The following is an 18,597-nucleotide window of genomic DNA, read 5'->3' as shown; positions in this document are numbered from 1 at the left end:
CGGCTGTTTCCGGCTTGTATAGGTTACGTTCTGCGCATGTGCCCTTCATTACAATATTTAATTGAGCTTCAGTTTATTTGCGGTATAGCAGAATAGCTAACTGCAGAAACCTTCTGATTTGCTCATACCCCAACGTAAACCTGACGTCGTAGCCACAAACCCCGATATCAGCAAACGTCACTGGCAGTGGAGGAGACCCACTGAGCCTATCGGCTGTCAGCTGGCATGATATCCTATCAGAAAATGTTATAACATTTCTATTTGGTTCAGATTGTTATTGAGAAAAATAACACACAAAGGTTGATATTTGATCAATGCAACACTATAGCCTAGCGTGGAGTCCATTCTCAATGTTAAATGGTCAGACAGTGTTGTAGAGTTGAGGCCTGAATACACTGAACAGGCTCACAAATAACTGAGGACTCAGCCGACCTCGCACTATTAAGGAAGTAACTTTTTCCTCTCCTGATGGAAGGAACTTAAACATGGAAAAGCATTACTAAACATGGAAAAAGTGAAACATCTATGAACTGCCAGCAGCTTATGGATGGACTGACTGACGCCATGCCAGTGAATGGTAGCAGAGGACCCAGACACGAGACATTATATTGTAAAACAGCAAATTATCATTTGTTGGAATATCACATTCACACACCCACACAAAAATGCTGCAAGCAAGCCTGTCTATGCTGACTCATTTCATTACTCACATAGTAAAAGTTATCACACACAGTGGGCAAGTTGAAGTGTAACTTGACGATTTCCCAGTAATTTTCAAAGTGCGTTGCATTAATCAATTTAAATTGTGCTTGAACTGATAATATATTTGATCAAACATTGACATTTGAGATGTAGTTAACTTAATGTTTATGCAGTTACTCCTCAAGTCCACCTGCATTGTAGATCTTGTCCACGGAGGGGTTTAGAATTGGGGGGGGTGTGGAGGGATCACGACCCCGCCCCACAACCCCCCAATATTAGACAAGTCAATGTGACCCAGCTGGAAGAGTGTGAAAATCCTGGGATCCACTGACCCTGACCCCCTCCAATATACAATACAAACCTACACCAGTGTCCAACAAACCCATTTGAACATGGTCCAAGTTACGACTAAAACCAAAATAATCTGTCACGATCCACATATCACCTTAGCCTACACAAATCACTTACAAAACGTACACACAATTTGTGTTTGCAAGAACGTTACACCTTAATTGAGGACTTTATAAACATTGTGGTAACACTGCCATGTTGACCTGAGCTTTCTCGCAGGAAAACATCAAACTTGGTGCATTAGCACCACTCACAGCATCATGTCTTCCGTCGGTTTCTTCAGCAGAAACAAGTCAACCGCACCCAATAGCTTTTATGAAATCCCTCTCAGAGGAAACTGACAGAGGGATTGATAATGGCAGTAGTCTTTATCACCATTACCAGGACAAGTCTCGCTTCTCAGACTGGTTTAGTCTCGTCATAGCTCAGAGTCAAGTCTTAATTCGGCAGCATGTTCAAGACTAGGGTGTGGGATATTTAATGACTATTACACTGGACTTTAAATTAAAAGTCAAAGTGCATGTGAGTGTGTGAGAAAAAACTGAAAACTCCCAGATGCAGGACCACTGATCTGTTTCGTCAGTCTTCACAGAAAGCAGCTTCATACACCGAGGTGTTTGGAAGGTAAAACAACTGTCTAAGGAAACTGTATTCCTCCGAGAGCAAATGGAAGAAAAAGAAACCCAGCAAAATTAAAGATGATTAGTTTAATTACAATCAAGCAACATTGCATGGGCTACTCATTCAGGCTAGACCCAAAACATAAGGCTGACAAACCAATTCCAAAAATAGAGTAAAAATACAATTGTATAACGTCTAACATTGTTTTTTTTTTTCCTTTCTCATTAACACAAGCAACTGAAGGGAACAAAAACAGGGGCTGTTGCGATGTTGCTGGAGCAATGTAACCACTGCACACAAAGCATGGATGGTTGGAGGGCTTTGGAAAGAACACGCATCAAAGCAGGCTTCCTCAAGTTTAAGGGTATCGCTTAAGCTAACCAACCGGCTGTAGGGTACAAAGAATACAAAGGATTTATCTTGATCTATCCTTAAAATTAGCATCTGGGGGTGGGGTGGGTGCTCAAGAGAAAGGGCTGAAATGCAATTAATCAAACACACAACTTGTTTTCCCCTGAATAGAAAAACAAAAATGTCATTTCCTGACAATTGAATTGAGGAGAGAGGACGTCCAACAATCTGAGTGATTACGCTCCACATTGGGTTTGTTTACAAAAATATTGCGGTTCAGTGAGGACAGCAAGCGAATGGAACATGACGAGGAATGAAACTCAAGTCCATCGGACTGTCATGCCTATAAAATGGATAATCTTAAGTGAAGAAATCACACAGATGGGTAAGTGTAAGTGTGAAATTAGTTATAAATCAACAATTGTATCCTAACAAACAGATAGAACACTTACCAGGCTCTATGTAAAAAGGGGGGGGGGGGGTAATTAAAAAAAACAAAAAAACTGAAAAATTAAGTTAAGCAAATTTACAAATTCAACCAAACCACCTTTTCCATTTTGAGGAGTTTCTCTGCACTGCAGCTGTGAAGAGTAAAGTATGAGTCCGGTCAATTTCACTGAACTAAAGACGACACGCTCTGGGTAGAGCGGCATCTCAGTCCCTCGGGCAGCTGGTAGTGAACATTGTGCTCTGAATCCTTGGTGCTGGGGAACATCCGGGAGCGCTCTGTGGTGGAGACCGGTGGACACAGGCGCAGCTAATTCTGCGGAGGGGGAGGCGGCGGCGCCGGGGGCATGCCGTACGGGGGCATGCCGGGCACCCCCATTCCCATCATGGTGACAAAGTTGGAGGGGTCCATGGGCGGAGGGGGCGGCGGCGGGGCGTACATCATGCCAGCCGAGCCGGGGGGCGGGGGAGGAGGGGGGGGTGGAGCGCCCGGGGGCAGAGGCGGTTGGACCCCGGGTGGAGGAGGAACCATAGATGGGTTGCCCATGGGCGGAGGGGGCTGGGCGGCCGAGGAGGCGGACTGCTGGGGCTGCTGCCAGGGGGGCAGGTTACCAGTGCCAGGGCTGGACGTGGTGGTGGTATCTGGGGAGGGAACCACACTGGTTAATGGCACGGACCAGAACACAGCTCTTACTGAACGTTAGAAATCCCATGAAGAAGAGGCATTACAGTGGTAGCTAGGAGCGTCAGCACTCAACCACGCATGCCTTGTGGGGAAGTCCCCGACAGCCACACGGAGAAGTCAGGAGACGCGGCTTAAACAAAGCAGTGGAAAAGAACCCCCCCAAACTGCAGATCGTGTTCTTACTCTGTTGCCATGGCAGCGGTGCACTAGAGGCCATGCTACTGGTGGGAGGGGGCGGAGGGGCCTGCTGTTGCCATGGAGGCAGGGGGCCGGAGGGGGGCGGCGGCGGCTGGTTGTTAGGGGGCGGGGGCGGCGGCGGCATCATGCCCATGGGGGGGGGCAGCAGACCTGGAGATGAAACAGCAGAGAACATTTGAAATGGCACAAACCACCGTGCTCAATGCGAGCAGACAGACGGCGAGACGCCCCGCGGCGACGACACAGCCGGGCACGAGCATGGCACTCACCCATATGGTGCCCGTGACCCTGGCCCATGGGGGGTGGCGGCTGCATCCACGGGGGCGGCATCCCGTTGTTAGGGGGCATCGGATGGCCGCCCATGTTGGGCATGGGGGGCGGGAAGCTGTGGTGGCCCCCGTGGTTGCCGTGACCGCCCTGGTTGCCGTGACCGCCGTGCATGCCGTGGTAGCTCCGGTTCTCCGACTGGCCGGAGTTCATCCAGGGGGGGCGGCTCTGCTGCAGAAACAGATATACACGTCAACTGCAAGCCTGGCCGAAGCGCTTAGACCCATTATGACGGGAGAACCCTGGCATTACTGGTCGGTACTCACCGGCGGTGGCTGGTTGCTGCTGCTGTTGTTGCTGCCTCGGTTGTGGCTGTTGTTCTGGTTGTTGGAGTGTCCGCCACCACCGCCAGGGGAGGGCACCGGGGCCTCGCCCAGCTCCGCCATGAGAGACAGGTACTCCTTGTCCATGCGGGCCTTGTCCTGGGCAGACTGGGGGGGCTCGCCGGCTCGGGGTGCCGCAAAGGAGCTGGAGGAGGAAGGAACTCCTTTACATGGTTCCAGTCAAGCTTTATTTGACCAGAGGCCACGTTTGGAGGCTACCGTCTTAATGTTGCCGCTTATTTACATGGCCGTCTGAGTTAGGATCACTGGGCCCACTGCTCAGGGTCCTCAGTGTAGGGACAAATGGACAATTTCTCCTAACGTTTCACATCCATAGACCGCTCAGAGGTCCTGTTTCGCATGGCTGCTATGAGGCAATGTAGTTATACCATAGTACACCATAATTTCAAAACAGATTAGAATAGATTACAATTTGTGGGCCTGCCATGTCTCGTAACGGTTTGGTTTTACATACTCTGTGGTGGTGCAAGTCCTGTCTTGCAACTGCAGTAAACCTACCCCCTACAACAATGAATAGGCCAGGATATTTGCACCATTTACAGAGGAAGTCGAGGGCAGAACCGCGTGCTTATTGCAGTAATCAGTACATCTTTAAATCTCTTGTTTAAATGTACATAAAACTTCTTTCCCGATGCTTTTATAAGAGTGTCTTAAATGAGGCTATAATAAATGAGATCATATATATCACAATTTAAGAAAGAAAATCTCTTTTTTATTTCTAAAATCCATTGATCAAAAGTCCATTAAACCTCTGAACTATCATAGCCTTAAATCAGGCTAACTAAAACACCACCTGGGGTTCCCCACAACAATAACCTTACATATCCGAGTAACTAAAACACCACCTGGGGTTCCCCACAACAATAACCTTACATATCAGAGTAACTAAAAACCCTTCAAGCGACTGGTCGGGGTACCTGGTAAACTTGCAGTCGGAGGAGATGTGTCCAGCTCCACCACACTTTGTACACAGGGTGGTGTTGGTGACGCTGCGGGGCTCGGTGCTCTGCCACGGACGCAGAATCCTGGGGGAACAACGGGGGGGGGGGGGGGGGGGGTTAAAGCACAAGCCATGTCACGAGGAAAGTTGTCATTCCAAAATCCCGGTTGACTGACCGGTTGTCGTCCTCCCTCAGGGTCCCGTTGAGCCTGGCCAGCTCTCGGAGCTGCATCTTCCTCAGGTCGTTCTGGTCTTCGGGGGTCTCGATGCCCTGCTTCAGGATGTTACGGATCTACGGAGGACACCGCAGTGGGGAAAACGGTCACGCGTTGGCAAATAAAAAGTATAATATATATATGTACACACACTTTCTTGACTTAGGTATGTTTTAGAGCGGTTTTGATTTTCCATCTCATGTTGGTCAAGCGTGATATGAGCCCTGAAAATGCATTGTTTTAGTGACAGGAACTATTCATATTAGTGCCAATCACTTCCTGTTATTTGCCATCGATAACACATTAAGACAGTTATGGTCTTGTTTCAGCGCTGTGAAGTTTGTCCCATATCAGCAACTGCTGCGCCAGTTTACAGGTTATAGCTTCCAGTAGACCAGCATATTAAATGTTTTAAACAGTGTCATTTAGCTAACACCCTTATCCACAGCGACTTACAGCAGTGAGTGCATATATTTCCGACCTGGTCCCCCATGGGAATCGACCCCACAACTTCTGGCACTGCAAGTCCCGCGTTCTACCAAGCGAGCTACACAGCTAACCACACTTTTTTTTTTTTTAAGTATGCAAAACTGTCACTAGCAAGGATTCAACACGAAGTCCAGATATCCCAGTGAATGCTAGGCCTCTATTAAAGCCACAGAGGCTAGCGCGTCCGCTGCACCGCGTCAGCACACCGAGGCTACCCAAGCTAGCTAACACAACAGATTATCGTGGTCATGTAGGAAATTTGATTCTGGCGACCAAACCTGTTCAACGGCCTTCTTGACGTTCTCCATGGTGTTGGCGGTGACCAGGGCGTGCAGCGGCTCGTCCTCTCCTGGCAACATCTGGCCGTCTTTACGGCCCACTTTTCCCTCCTTCACCGAGCCCTTGCCGCGGATCATGATCTTAGCACAGCACTCCTTCTCTATGTTCTTCAGGGTATTGCCACTGCAAGCACACACACAACATTGCTGACGTTGTAAATCACAGTGAATAAACACAGACCCACAACACATGGGGACGTTAGACCCATCACGTGGGTCCGTAACACAACCAAAGCTGATGACTCACCGTGGCCCAATCAGCAGGCCCACAAAGTTAATCTCCGGATACTCGTCCTGTGGAATCATCACTTTGTCGTTGACCCGAGTGGCTGGTGGTCTGTGGGGGGGGGGGGGCACAACAATGGTTATTAGAAAGCAATTCGTCTTCTAATAGGAAAGGAGGTTGTATTTATCCATCACATCATTATACGTTGCCTCTAGGTTAGCATTTAGTTAGATTACAGCGGGGATGGGGGGGTCAATTTAGATCTAGCCCATCCGCTTGTCAGAAGATTACTAGTCACTGTCATAAGCTCTTTCTTGACATGGAGGAGACAGCAGTGGTTGGCTGGCAGGGGAGTGACAGGACCTGCACGGCAATGATTTCTGATAGAACGGACACCCAAAATATAAGCAATTTCTCATAATTTGTCTTCCTGAGACTGCATTGGTAATACGGCATTGCCTCGTGTCTCCTTGCTTTGTGGACAATGTTCGGTGCAGTGAAGGCGATCACCCAGCCTCTAGGCATAAAAGCCAAAGGACGAGACCAATACAACATGAACGTTCACCAAAAGACATCTGAAAACCACCAGACGCCCAGGGTTACACGTCTAAACCTCAGGTTAACAACGAAACGGAATGAAAATGAGTCACCACCAGAAAGCCACAGGGAACAAACAATAAGAAATCAACCAATCTTAATATAAACAGCTGTTGCTATAGTAGCGGTTGACAGAGTTCCAAACACACAGGGCTTTCAGGAGACGGCGTTAAACGGAACATACTTGTAGTCGGCAGGGGGCTTGAACTCCGGGTTAAGTCCCACCATCTCCGTGATGAGGGAGTGACGCTCCTCCTCGATCTTCTTGCGTGTGCGGTACTCCCTGGTGTTCAACCTCTTCCCCTCGCTGTTGTAGATGGGCTCTGGAGACGGTGACCTGAGGAAGGGGAGACAGTAAAGACAGACAAACATTAATATCTCCAACCCCAATTATAACTAAGACCACTGGTAGTCAAATTATGTTTCCCTATTCCTAACTAAACCTTGAACAACACTGTCAAGAGAATTAAATAAATAATAATAATTGAGGAACATTAAAATATAAGGGGCAAGTCTCCATGCCATTTCTCAGTGAGGGGAAGGCAAGAAACTATGGTTATGGTAAACAGTTATCACAGAAGGGTTAACAAATTCAGCTTTCATTGGACTGGCTGTGATGTTATCTACTGGGCTTCATCCCTGCATTTTTCAAAGGGAAATTTCAGCTGCTACTAGGCTGTAGCATTTGGCTGGCCAATTGGGTTCTTGTGTCCAGAAATTGGGGACAAATCACCCTGCGATGTGTAATTAAGACCATTCTGGGGACAACCACTTTAACATCTAAATATGTCTTGGAAAAATAAATTTGACGGAATTAATCCTGCTTACAGGATGTGAAGAGAATGGGTTGGGAATTAAAAAGAAAATTCCTGCATTCCTAAAGTAACTGGCGGCTTGGGGAGTCGGGCGGAGACGTTTTGGAAGCCGAGGTGGAGACGGTGTTTAAGCCAGGTCCATACGCACCCTTGGATGGAGCACCTGAAAACCTGCTTTGCTGAATTAAAAAGGCTCTGTGCTTGAAAAAGGTTAAGGTGACGAGGGGTAATTTGGGGGTTAGAGAGAATGAATTATGATTAGACGTTAGCCCTCATTCGTCGTGCACTCTCCCACAAGAGAGCGCTAACATTCGGTTGATGCAACAAGTCAGGAGAGGAAAAGTAGAAAAATAAAAAGAGGAAAAGTTTTGTGGGTTTTTTTTATATCCTGAAATTTCCACCGGTGACAACCTGAAACTCCCGCTATTAGTTGGAGGAGGGAGTGACGTTATTAGCGTCCTGGGATGAGCTCTATGTCGCTGTGGAAATGTCTGATTAAGATTATAATGAAACTATGTCAAGTACAGACGACAGGGACTGTGGCCAACAAAGAGATATCAATCTCACACTCTCATAAAAAGAACATGACATTTCCTGCTGGAATAATAGATGCTTATGCAGACTACTAAAGCGTCAGAGCCAGTCTGTGTCATTCAGGAATAAACAGGATCAGAAGGGGGGGGGAAAGGGGGGGTTCTCCTCCAGAGCGCCAGAGTTCCGCCTGGAATACTGGAATCCCCTGGGCGGAGCGTCGGGAAGCCTCGTTATGGAAAACCCGTTAATGACCATGGAGAAACATCCAACGGTTTAAAGTTAATTTGACAGGTTTCAGGTGGAGCCTAACAGGGGATTGGACCATTCGTATTGACGAGACCAGCCAAGAAAAGCACAACACATCAAGAGGAATATAAAGTCAAGGACAAACAGGTTAATCTAAAAAAACTCATTACTACACACCAAACGTGTCCTAGTTGCTCAATTTGCCATCTTGAAATTATGGAATTTAAAAAAATCGACTTATCTTACAGCTACGTTAACAGACATTGGAGACTGGAATATTCATTCTGATCAGCATGAACTGCTATATACAAATGATTCGCTGAGAATCATTGTTGACCCACTGTTCAAGAAAACCTCTCAGCTGGTGACACTTGACACAAAACCCTCAAGACATTCACGCTGTCAACATCTGAGTTGACATTATCGCTAAAACGGGAAGTGCATGCGGACAAAATTAACAGAGACAACACACTACACGTGATCAAGATGATACAAGTGGCTACAGCTAATGCAACATAGCAGGTGTGATATATATTATAAGCAGAATGAGGGTCACGGTCTCGACAGAGGATGATGTATGAGCTAACAATAATTCTGTCTGAATACAATGATTTTAAATTATAAGAAATACTTGCATTGCAATATAAAAATTTACTTCAGGCTAATTTAGGTGTGTATATGTAAGCTGCAAAAGCTTGAAGAACAAGTCAACCAGATCACCTTCACAGCACACCGACAGCAACTAATAGCCATGTTTTTTGTTGTTGATAATCCTGAAAAAAGAAAAATCGTCTCCCTCCTTCCAATTTAGAATGACCAATTAATAACTGAAGTCCGTCTTACAGGGGATGTTGTCAAATGTATTGAGAGCCAAAAGCTTTAAATCGACCTGAAAGTCATGACCAAATGGGTCTAGAAGGAGGACATGAACACTACTGAAAGGAGACGCATTTCAACTGAGAAAATACAGCTACTACATCAGTGTGAATCTACCACTACTGAATAAAGCTTGTTCTTAGCGGCTACTAAACTTCAGGACCTAAAGTATCAGACTCATGTATAATTTTACCAAAGACCAACATTTGGCGTCAAAAGGAACGACAAGAAGGTAGAGAAAATGTTACTGTTGGTGGGTTTAAAACGTTTTCCCGACCTGTCCTCAGGGTTAACAGGGATTCCCAGGTCTCCTGTACGCAGTTTACGAGTCAGGTCTTCGATCTGCAGTTGGACTGGAAGAATTCAGGTTAGGAAAGAAAAACAAGAAGGATGGAGAGAAATGTGGTTACCACCATAACATTCAGCAAGAAACAGTGCATTCTAATATCATGGCACTGTCTCTCATTTGTTAGAAGCAAAAAACAAAAAAAAACATTATAATAAATGAGTAACCTACATTAAAACACAGGGGAATAAAATGTACTTCTGAATTTCCGCTAATATTCTACAACAGAAAAACCCTTCTTCATTTCTGGGGAAATGGATATCAAACCATGGAAAACACCACATCCAATTGATCGAAAAATGAAAGTGAAGTTGTCCTCAGGTAACATCAAGCTCCGGGACATGTGCATCCACGCACCAATGTTATGCACATACATATGCCGTATTTGTCATCCCAGTAATAAAAGAAGGGTTTATATGTACAACATTTCAGAGCGGATCACTGCGTGGGTTTCCATTCAACGCCAGCCAGTATTAAATGTAAGATTCCAAACTGCACAAGATTAATTCAGATGAATGTCAATCTTCAATAAGGCATAGGAAGTTGTGGCTTTAGCGTAAAAGGGAAACCCGATCCCCAGATAATACTAACACGACAAATACAGTTCAATTAACCCATAGTCAGTCTGCACTCCTGTAAATCTATAGCAGAGGGGCTATTTGTTATGTAAAATGAGAAGGAACAAAAAAAAAATAGATTCACTCATCACATGCACATTTATCTACAGGAGTAATGATCAAGGAGGAGTGACCACTCTGTGGCCAGTCTTCCTGTGTACCCTAGGAAGAGTGGCTGCTACTTTTGCAACAGCCAAGGGGGATCCTGATAAAATATTACTGATATTACACCCCCCACCCCGACCCCCAAATCTCCCACCCCTTCTAGACAAGATTCAACAACAGTTAAATTGGATTATTTCATTCAGACACGAGGGCAGAAATGTGAACTGAATCTCACTGCCGTGTGATCTTACAGGCTTCCAGTGAATCCCTTTGGAACTTTTTTTTTTGCATGATTCTTGTGTTGAATGAACAAAGGAAAAATAAAGTGAGAACATATGGCAGGCACAAATAAATGTTTACATACCATGGAAGACGAGCCATTAACAATGACCCCAAGGCGTCAATAACCCATCCTGTTATTGACAGACACACCCTACACACACACCTAACACACAACACACACACCTAACACCAGTTTGGTGGAGTAACACTGCAGCTGGAAGGCATTTTAAAGTTGAATGTTTCTCAAGCTACTTGGGGCTTAAAAAAAAATCCAAAGTACCAATTTTAACTGGTACACAGGAAATGAATCTGATGCTTTCACCATCGATGCAACATTGCTCACACATCAAACTGATTTCAAATTAATCATTATTTGTGCATGTTAAAAGGACAACATGGGTAGAACGCTTCATGCCGGGGCAGTTGGTGAAGAACAAGGGGACAGTGACCAGCAGTCCAAACAAGACCTGGCAAGGGGCTACAAAGGTTTTGCTAATGGATGTCCACTGGTATGCAAACGTCGCTGCCACAAAAAAAATAACTTGCAATGTAAGAACTACATCACTGTACCTCCTGAAAATGTCCTTCCTTTGTACTCCATGTCAAAAGGTTAGTATACCCAGTGGGTTAGAATATTGAATTTCGTTAGTTAGAGAAATATAATTTTTTGAAATGTCACTAAATATCTCATTATGGCAAAAAAAAAAACTGCACCGAATTATCTTAATGACAATTATCTTAATCCAATCAATTTTTTGTGGTTATGCATCATACTAGACTTTGCACTTCCAAAGTGGAAAAACGTGCAGTGAGTGACATGTGCTGTAATCTGATTAACTAAACTCCAACTGATGAAATTCAGTAAACGTCATGAATCACGCATAGCATATCAAAATGCAAAACGTGAGGAGATAATGGCAATTCCACATCACACAGGGATTGGTAACGAACACGCTACAATGCAGTATTTAATGACCCTAGACATTTCCTGTATATCTACACACTCACAGTTGAAGTACAGGTTACAGTACTGTTACGTTATAAAGTATTAAACAAGTTAGTTACCTATATATGCCCTCTCCTGATCCCGAGTCAGTCCAGGCGGGATGACCGTGGGCATACCAGGAATGATGGTCTTCTGGTCAGGGGTCTCGCTACTCCAGCGGCTCCTTTTCCTGGACTTTTTCTGGCCGAAGTCTAACGGACGAGAAAGACGGAGTTGTCGCAACTTAAACAACAGATGATTACCCATCATATACGAGTGCCTAAAGAAAACCCCAAAGGTCGTGACGCTGAACGAGGCGGTGGCTTGAGACTACCGCTGGGCATTGTTTGGTAGCTACCGTAAGGTCAACGGCAGGCTAATCATTTAGCCACCAACCTAGCAATCCCATCCCGTTCACTCGTGAACTACTTAACTTTCTTTACAACCAAGATTAATGTTAACAACAATGCAAGTCTGAAATGTATTACGCGTTACAATGGTCATGTACAGCCGTTACCAGCGTATGAAACGTCGAACGTTCGCTAGCACTCTCGGCCGCCCACAACATATAGCATTTAGCCTCGCGTGCAGATCTCCGCGGTGTAGGCCTTTCTTTCCACACTTTTTTTTTTTTTCAAGCCGACTTACCTGACTGAGACTGCATTCCTACTCCTTGGGGTGGTTGTGGCGATGTGGAAAATGAGGCCACTGCATTGAAAACTGGGTGAGCTTGTGGAAATGAGACGTTTGGCATTGGGGGCTGAAAATTTGCGATTGAGGGAAAGGACACAGGCGGCCCCGGTGGAGGCATTAACCCCGCACCGGGCCCGGCTTCAAATCCTCTTTTAGCGCCAATACTCGGGTGCAGCTTCCCTAGAGGGGTTGCATTTGCTCCCGTAGCCATTTCCAAATGTGCTCAGTGGTTTCAAATGCAGGTTGTATCAAATTAAAGTAGACTTCCGACGTCTGTAAGTGTGAAGGAAAAATAACAAAATCTATGGCATCCACAACGTTCTCGTCCACTCGATCTAAGGAGCAGAAAATGGCGCACGTTGAAATATCACAAAGGGGGATCCAGACGTTACACGTTCCGCGAAGCTCTGCAATTGGTGGGGAAATGTGCCACCCTAAACGTTATCATTTTCCATTGGATAACAGAGTTTATCCGCGTCCCAAAACTTGCTCAAACGATTTGTCGCATAGTACGTCAATCATTGGACTATACATGGATTGGTGCAACCCCCAACAGTTTTTAAATGGACTGGCCTAGTTCGCGAGAATGAAAACGACTACATGCAATTTCCTACAATTAATCTCGCATCGCAAAATAATTATCCAGTATTATTTGTTGGTCAGTCAGTCATTCAGAATTTACCCACAGCGGACTTAATGCTCCAGAATACGATCTTCCAAGTTTTGAATTTCAAGCACGAAAACGACATTTAACGCGCAATCACGTTATTTACAAATAACCGTTAGTAACCATTCTGAAGAAAAACTGAGAATGAAACCAATTTTTACGTCTACCATTAATTTAACAGACACGTTATTATCATTAGGTTACTTAAATGTTTTCAGCGGCCTGCAAGAAATACAAAACACATTTGTGTAAAATACAAAATCAATACATTTACATGGCGTAGATTGCAAGCGTTTTTCTTCTAGGGATATGTGCAGCAATGCTCGAAATTAATTCACGAGTAGAAGGCAATTAAGCCTGCGCTTATTGTGCTGCTTATTCAACTTCTGTGAAGTTGTTTACCAAGTTAAGCCTTGCTTTATTATTAACCAATCCTGCAATAATTTATGACTAGTAATACAGGGACTTCTGTAGTGCTTTGAAGTCAGACTGAACAGGCAAAAGCTTGGTTCATAGATGAGGTGGAAAATAATACTGTATGATCGGCATAAAAAAAACTCAGGCTATTTTAGGCAGAATAGCCTGAGTTTTACCAGAAAGATAGCCCTGAAACCACAAGCAGACATTTGCACTTAGGCAAACACCAGCTAGCTATTTAAAAGGGAATGATCAACCAAATCAAGGCCTTTGACGTGTCTACAAACAAGGAGGCACAATTCAGCACACCATCCAAGGTTCTGGAAATCTAATTCACAACCAGTGTGATCGATGTCATAGTGCTACGCCACGCGTATTCAAAATACGATGTTCAGCCGGGTAAGAGTGTAGCCGTACACAACGGAACCAGGTGCAAGATTTGTTGTTGCTGAACGGTGTTTAGTACCACCCTTCTTGTTTCCAAAGTTATGCAGTATTACATTTGCAAAGTGAGACTTGGCTTTCCTGATTGCGTTGAGTAGATTCCTCGGTCGCGTAACAGCCACTCGGTCTTATTTTTCTAGCCCTTGACCATGCAGCTGTTCTTTGGTGCATAACCTCAGCCTGTCCAAAAGGCAGTAGGCTTTGTATACTAATGTGCATAAACAACATCCCTCTGTTCTCCTACTCAGTGTGGGTCAATAGATACTGGCGAACACATTTCTACAGAATGAATGGTAGGAATTTGGTTATCAACAGTTGCACCCCTTTTGCCCATCTGAAACATCCACTGGAACATTTAGCCACTGAGTGACTAACCACCTACAGTTTGAATGATTGTATACAGTAGGTCACCGTCATACAATATTACATATTTAGGAGTAAATGAGAAATGGCAATTCAGACCAAAATGTTAGCAAGCGGTTCATGCTGAAATAAAACACAATAGATCATAATTCAGAAGACAGCATACCTGTTCAGACAATTTATTGCATAAACAAACATACAATATTTCATTCAGGACATGTACTGCCAAACCTACTAGTGATTGTCAAGATGGAGTGCCAGTTAAATTTTCCAACACTTTCAGAATATATCTAGGTGTAAATGTCATTCACACAAACATATAAAGGGAAAATCCATCACTAGACACCATTTGGGGTGGGGTTTTTTTCAGTCCCCCTACATAATTATGATAGATTTGAGTTGTTTCAGACATAATTATGCATCACAGCAGTATTTCTGAAATGTAGTTCATTCGTTGATTGAGACTTCTGGCTGATCTAAAAATGAGCAGTGTCACATATTCTACATATTGTGGCCTTGGTGTTTTGTCGATTGCTCGATCACACTATTGGCATTTAAACACTGTGTGGTTGTAGTTGTTCAATTGAGCCATTGGACTTCCACCAACAATGTTCCTATTGGTCACAACATCGCCAGGTTGAAGCTGTTCCCATACATGAAGGTAGAATTTATTAAAACAAGGGGCAGTACTAGTTTCCACAGATTCTCTGGAGCTTGCTACCTAGCCTTTACAAAAGCTGGACATTGCTATGAATTCTGGGTATTGTATTTCACAACCAGGCAATGTAGATGTGTAGAAATGTAGACAATTTTGATGGCACATGTTAACATCATACTAATGGACACAGTATACAGACTAATTGAGCAAACGTGAGATCTCCATTTAATACATTCTTATTTGAGTGAAAAAATTGATTTGAAAGCAGGTGAAATTTAACTACTAATGGCATTTTATAATTATCAGCAAAAATGCATGTTTTTTTAAATTTATTTATTTTTACAATTTTTTCATTGTTAACCTGCTTGGATTAGGTAGAAATGCATTTGTATTATTTACATATTCACAGCACCATATTGTATATGCATTTTGAAAAGGAATGCAAACAAACATTTACCACACATTAATAAACTTACCTAGATTCAAGTGCATTGACTGATTCAACTCCAGCTACTTCTCTTGTAACTGCAGGACTCACATTAAAATAAAAACAGAGTGCAATCTCTTGTTTTTCGTTAGACAGCTCATCTACACACATTCTGCCCTTCTGGGGGGGGGGGGGGGGGGGGGGGGGGGGGAACAAAAGTTATTAAGCTACCAGCTGACAAACGAGACGGACACCGAACAGGGAAGCTAAATATCTGCACTTTCGCCATCCCACGGTCGTGTCGCAAAGCCGAAACGCGCCGCGAAACGGAACAACGATGGGGCACGCGAGTGTCGTCACCTGCGAAGAGAGCATACCAAACAGTATCAGGCACCCAGAAGGCGCGTTGACATACTACAACAAGCATCCTCCCATTTGATCAACCCACTCGAGCACACCAGACTCTCACCCTGGGACGCTGCCGAGGAGACAAAAATCACCCAACATCAGGACTCGTTCCCTGGGAACCTAAAGCACAGATCTGTGAAAGCTAGTCAGGCCTCACCTGGACAGCAGGAGTCAGGCTAGTAAGCGTATCGCGCCGGTTCGGCGTAGGGGTCCAGCGGAACGTCGTAAGCCGAGCTCCTGGGGAGGGAGGGCACCGGGGAGAGGCGCGCGCTTGCGTAGCCCTCGGCCTCGGACGGATTTTGCCGGATTGGGCTCCGCTCGCGGGAGTAGTATGAGGAGACGGGGGCAGCTGGAGGAGGGAGGGGACGGTGGTCGTATGGGTCTAGGCCAGAAGGGGGCGGGCGCTCCCTCATTATGGCCAAGGAGGTCGGGTTAAGCGGGGTGGACAAATGGACGGACCGGCGCTCTTCGAAATAACTGGCCCCATACGGTCGAGCCCTGTACTTCTCGTAGAAGTCCACAACACCATAGGGGTCCTGGTCCTCGTGAGATGCCTGGTGTATTGGGTAGGCTGGCACCATGCCGTAACCCGAGCCGCTGCCTCCGTACGCCGCCTCGCTGGCGTACGCCCGGGCCATGCTATGTTCGGCGGCGCTCATGCCGTAACCTGAAGGGACCCCGAAACTCATTGCGCTCTCGTAGCCTGCGCCCCTGCCATACCCGGGAACGCCCCGGCCACCGTGAGCGGAACCCCTGACGCTGTCGAAACCGGGATCGCCGCCGGCGAAGCCTCGATAACCGTGGCCACCGCGGCCGCCCCAGCCAAACCTGGGGGAGCCGCCATTAAATCCACCAGAGCCCGGGTCGGCGCCCTCTCGGTGGTCGCCCGACGTGTCGAGGGGGCACTCTTTGGACCAATGGCCTTCCTGCCCGCACCGGTAACAACCCGTTCTCTCTCCCATGCCCGGCGCGGTACGCAGGCGGCTAGTCGAAAGCTTCACGCTCATCAGTTTGCCTTGAGAGAGAGAGAGAGAGAGAAAGAGAGACGCAGGCGTTTACCACAACGCGACAGTTACATCCATCTGTTCTCACGTACATGCCCTTTACAGATTAAGGACGCAAGACAAAATGCATGAGCTGAACCACCTGCACGTCTTCATTCATTTTGAACGGTCTGGTACACTGTGTTCTTTTAACACTTACCTTCACCCATGGCTAACCGAACTCTTTTGCCAACCACCTTTCTTAGTCAACTGATTATAATCATCGGGCGGGGAGGGGCCTAAACCACACCAGCCACTCACCAACCACAACCTGTCTGCGTGAGTTCACCTTGGAAGGCGGTGTTGTCCAGGCCACTGATTGCCTCCATGGCGTCCTCCACCCGCTCCATATGGACAAAGGCATAGTCCTTCACTATATCGGCCTCCACCACCGGGCCGTACTCCTCGAACTTGGCCCGCAGCTCTTGGTTGGTGCAGGTGCTGTTGATGTTGCCCACGTGCAGCTTGGTGGAGGCTTTGGGTCGGCCACGGCTCATCTCCACGTTCATGGCCTGCCCGTTGAGCTCGTAATGGTGGAGGCTCTTGATGGCGTATTCCGCCTCGGCTTTGTTGTCCATGTGTACGAAGCCGAAGTTCTTGACGATGTCACACTCTGAGATCTTTCCATACTGAGAGAAGAGGGAACGCAGCTCCTCTGTTGTGGTGTCTGGAGACAGGTTCCCAATGAATATTTTCACCATGGTGGCGTTTCCGCTTCAATTCATGTACAGTGGAAGACAAATATTAATTTGATTTAAAAATACATGTAATGTTTAAATGCGTCTAAGAAAGTCTTACGAGTTAAAATAAAACGACTGGTATTTCTGTCTACTTCACAAACAATGGAGAATAACGATTGGATCAAATATGATCAACATGCTTTATCAGTAAGGCACTTTGCAGTGCAAGTGGAATGCATAGGAATCGATCAATAGAAAGAGAGAACACAGTTATTAATCAATCAAAATGCTCATAACCATTAGCAACCATGGATGTGTGTGACTTCTCAACTGTCATGTGGTTAATGACTGTAATACATATATTTTTTCCCTTCAGACATTAGCGAAGAATGTTAAGAAGCATTCTAAATAAAATCACCCGGAACTGTACCAGGCCAGTTAGAAGCTACGTTTGACCAAATCGTTAACTGACCTTTTCCCCAATTTCCGGACTGGTCAAATTCTCTGTCTAGACTGTGACCAACCTAGTTATACGTCAAACCTCAATTGGAAGTCAATGAATCGACTACAGGTTTGAGAACAGTGGCTACATTGCCAGCAGTGCATTTCGTCTATCAGAATCAGCTTTATTCGCCAGGTATGTGTATACATACGAGGAATTTGACGCTTGTCTATCTAGACAGGCAGTACATGGCTAATGTATTCAGGCACTAATAACACATTGCAGTGACCATCATTGCAGGTGCACATCTGCACTAATCATTTGTCATGTGTACTAGTGTTAACGATTGTTGTACCCTACCTGGTAATTGCCTTGTGTAGAGATGCTACCAAGTCCTCAAGTACATAGCGATAATACTATGCTAATAAATCCAAAACGTTTTGCGTATTTCTTAGCATTTCATTTTTGCTCTTCGCGTTACTAAGTAATGGTTAACTAAACATTTTAATAAACGCGATTGCTACCAAACATCTACTTCCATACCTTTCCGGGTAGATGCCAAGATTTCCGAGATGAAATGGCGCCGCGCATGCTAACTACAGTCAGCACAACCTCAGCATCAAAAAAACAAAACCAGATAGGAGGGGGGCGGGGCAAAATCAGACGTGTTGATTGGCCAAAAAAGACAAGTGAATCTTGTTCTGTAATTCATGTAAAA

The 18,597-nt window shown here is 45.5% G+C and overlaps 2 protein-coding genes across 4 annotated transcripts; both read right to left on the bottom strand.

Annotated features, from left to right (window-relative positions):
- Nucleotides 1–2,488: 2,488 nt before the first annotated feature.
- On the bottom strand, nucleotides 2,489–12,698 carry sf1 (splicing factor 1). The gene is made up of 12 exons (XM_013140455.4): nucleotides 12,286–12,698; nucleotides 11,718–11,849; nucleotides 9,580–9,655; nucleotides 7,016–7,168; nucleotides 6,256–6,345; nucleotides 5,949–6,132; nucleotides 5,143–5,258; nucleotides 4,944–5,051; nucleotides 3,949–4,150; nucleotides 3,625–3,853; nucleotides 3,341–3,505; nucleotides 2,489–3,114 (listed from the first exon to the last, which is right to left on the bottom strand). Exons 1-12 carry the CDS (start codon nucleotides 12,539–12,541, stop codon nucleotides 2,783–2,785), a joined length of 2,043 nt encoding a protein of 680 aa, XP_012995909.2. The 5' UTR covers nucleotides 12,542–12,698; the 3' UTR covers nucleotides 2,489–2,782.
- Nucleotides 12,699–14,370: 1,672 nt separating this feature from the next.
- On the bottom strand, nucleotides 14,371–18,568 carry rbm4.1 (RNA binding motif protein 4.1). Of its 3 annotated transcripts, none has more exons than XM_020043573.3 (4): nucleotides 18,240–18,568; nucleotides 17,047–17,485; nucleotides 15,872–16,729; nucleotides 14,371–15,666 (listed from the first exon to the last, which is right to left on the bottom strand). In XM_020043573.3, exons 2-3 carry the CDS (start codon nucleotides 17,456–17,458, stop codon nucleotides 15,891–15,893), a joined length of 1,251 nt encoding a protein of 416 aa, XP_019899132.1. In that variant the 5' UTR covers nucleotides 17,459–17,485; nucleotides 18,240–18,568; the 3' UTR covers nucleotides 14,371–15,666; nucleotides 15,872–15,890. The 3 variants fall into 3 exon arrangements, with proteins under 3 accessions (XP_019899132.1, XP_019899131.1, XP_019899133.1); XM_020043572.3 differs by having other exon boundaries at nucleotides 17,047–17,471; XM_020043574.3 differs by having other exon boundaries at nucleotides 17,047–17,471; nucleotides 18,423–18,568.
- Between the last annotated feature and the right edge of the window lie 29 nt (nucleotides 18,569–18,597).

The sequence above is a fragment of the Esox lucius genome, chromosome 24 (assembly GCF_011004845.1).
Source record: "Esox lucius isolate fEsoLuc1 chromosome 24, fEsoLuc1.pri, whole genome shotgun sequence".
In the NCBI taxonomy this organism is placed as follows: Eukaryota; Metazoa; Chordata; class Actinopteri; order Esociformes; family Esocidae; genus Esox; species Esox lucius.
The sequence above is the reverse complement of the archived record's forward strand: the minus strand, read 5'-3'. Positions and strand labels throughout refer to the sequence as shown.

Bases quoted from the DNA above. Each gene is read 5' to 3' on its own strand.
- sf1 (XM_013140455.4), bottom strand. From the start codon at position 12,541: ATGGCTACGGGAGCAAATGCAACCCCTCTAGGGAAGCTGCACCCGAGT. The intron at 6,133-6,255 runs GTGAGTCATCAG...GTGTGCTTGCAG, and splicing joins GGCCTGCTGATTGGGCCACG to TGGCAATACCCTGAAGAACA. The intron at 3,854-3,948 runs GTGAGTACCGAC...CTGTTTCTGCAG, and splicing joins GCAGCAACCAGCCACCGCCG to CAGAGCCGCCCCCCCTGGAT.
- rbm4.1 (XM_020043573.3), bottom strand. From the start codon at position 17,458: ATGGTGAAAATATTCATTGGGAACCTGTCTCCAGACACCACAACAGAG. The intron at 16,730-17,046 runs GTGAACTCACGC...CTCTCTCTCAAG, and splicing joins GGACAACACCGCCTTCCAAG to GCAAACTGATGAGCGTGAAG.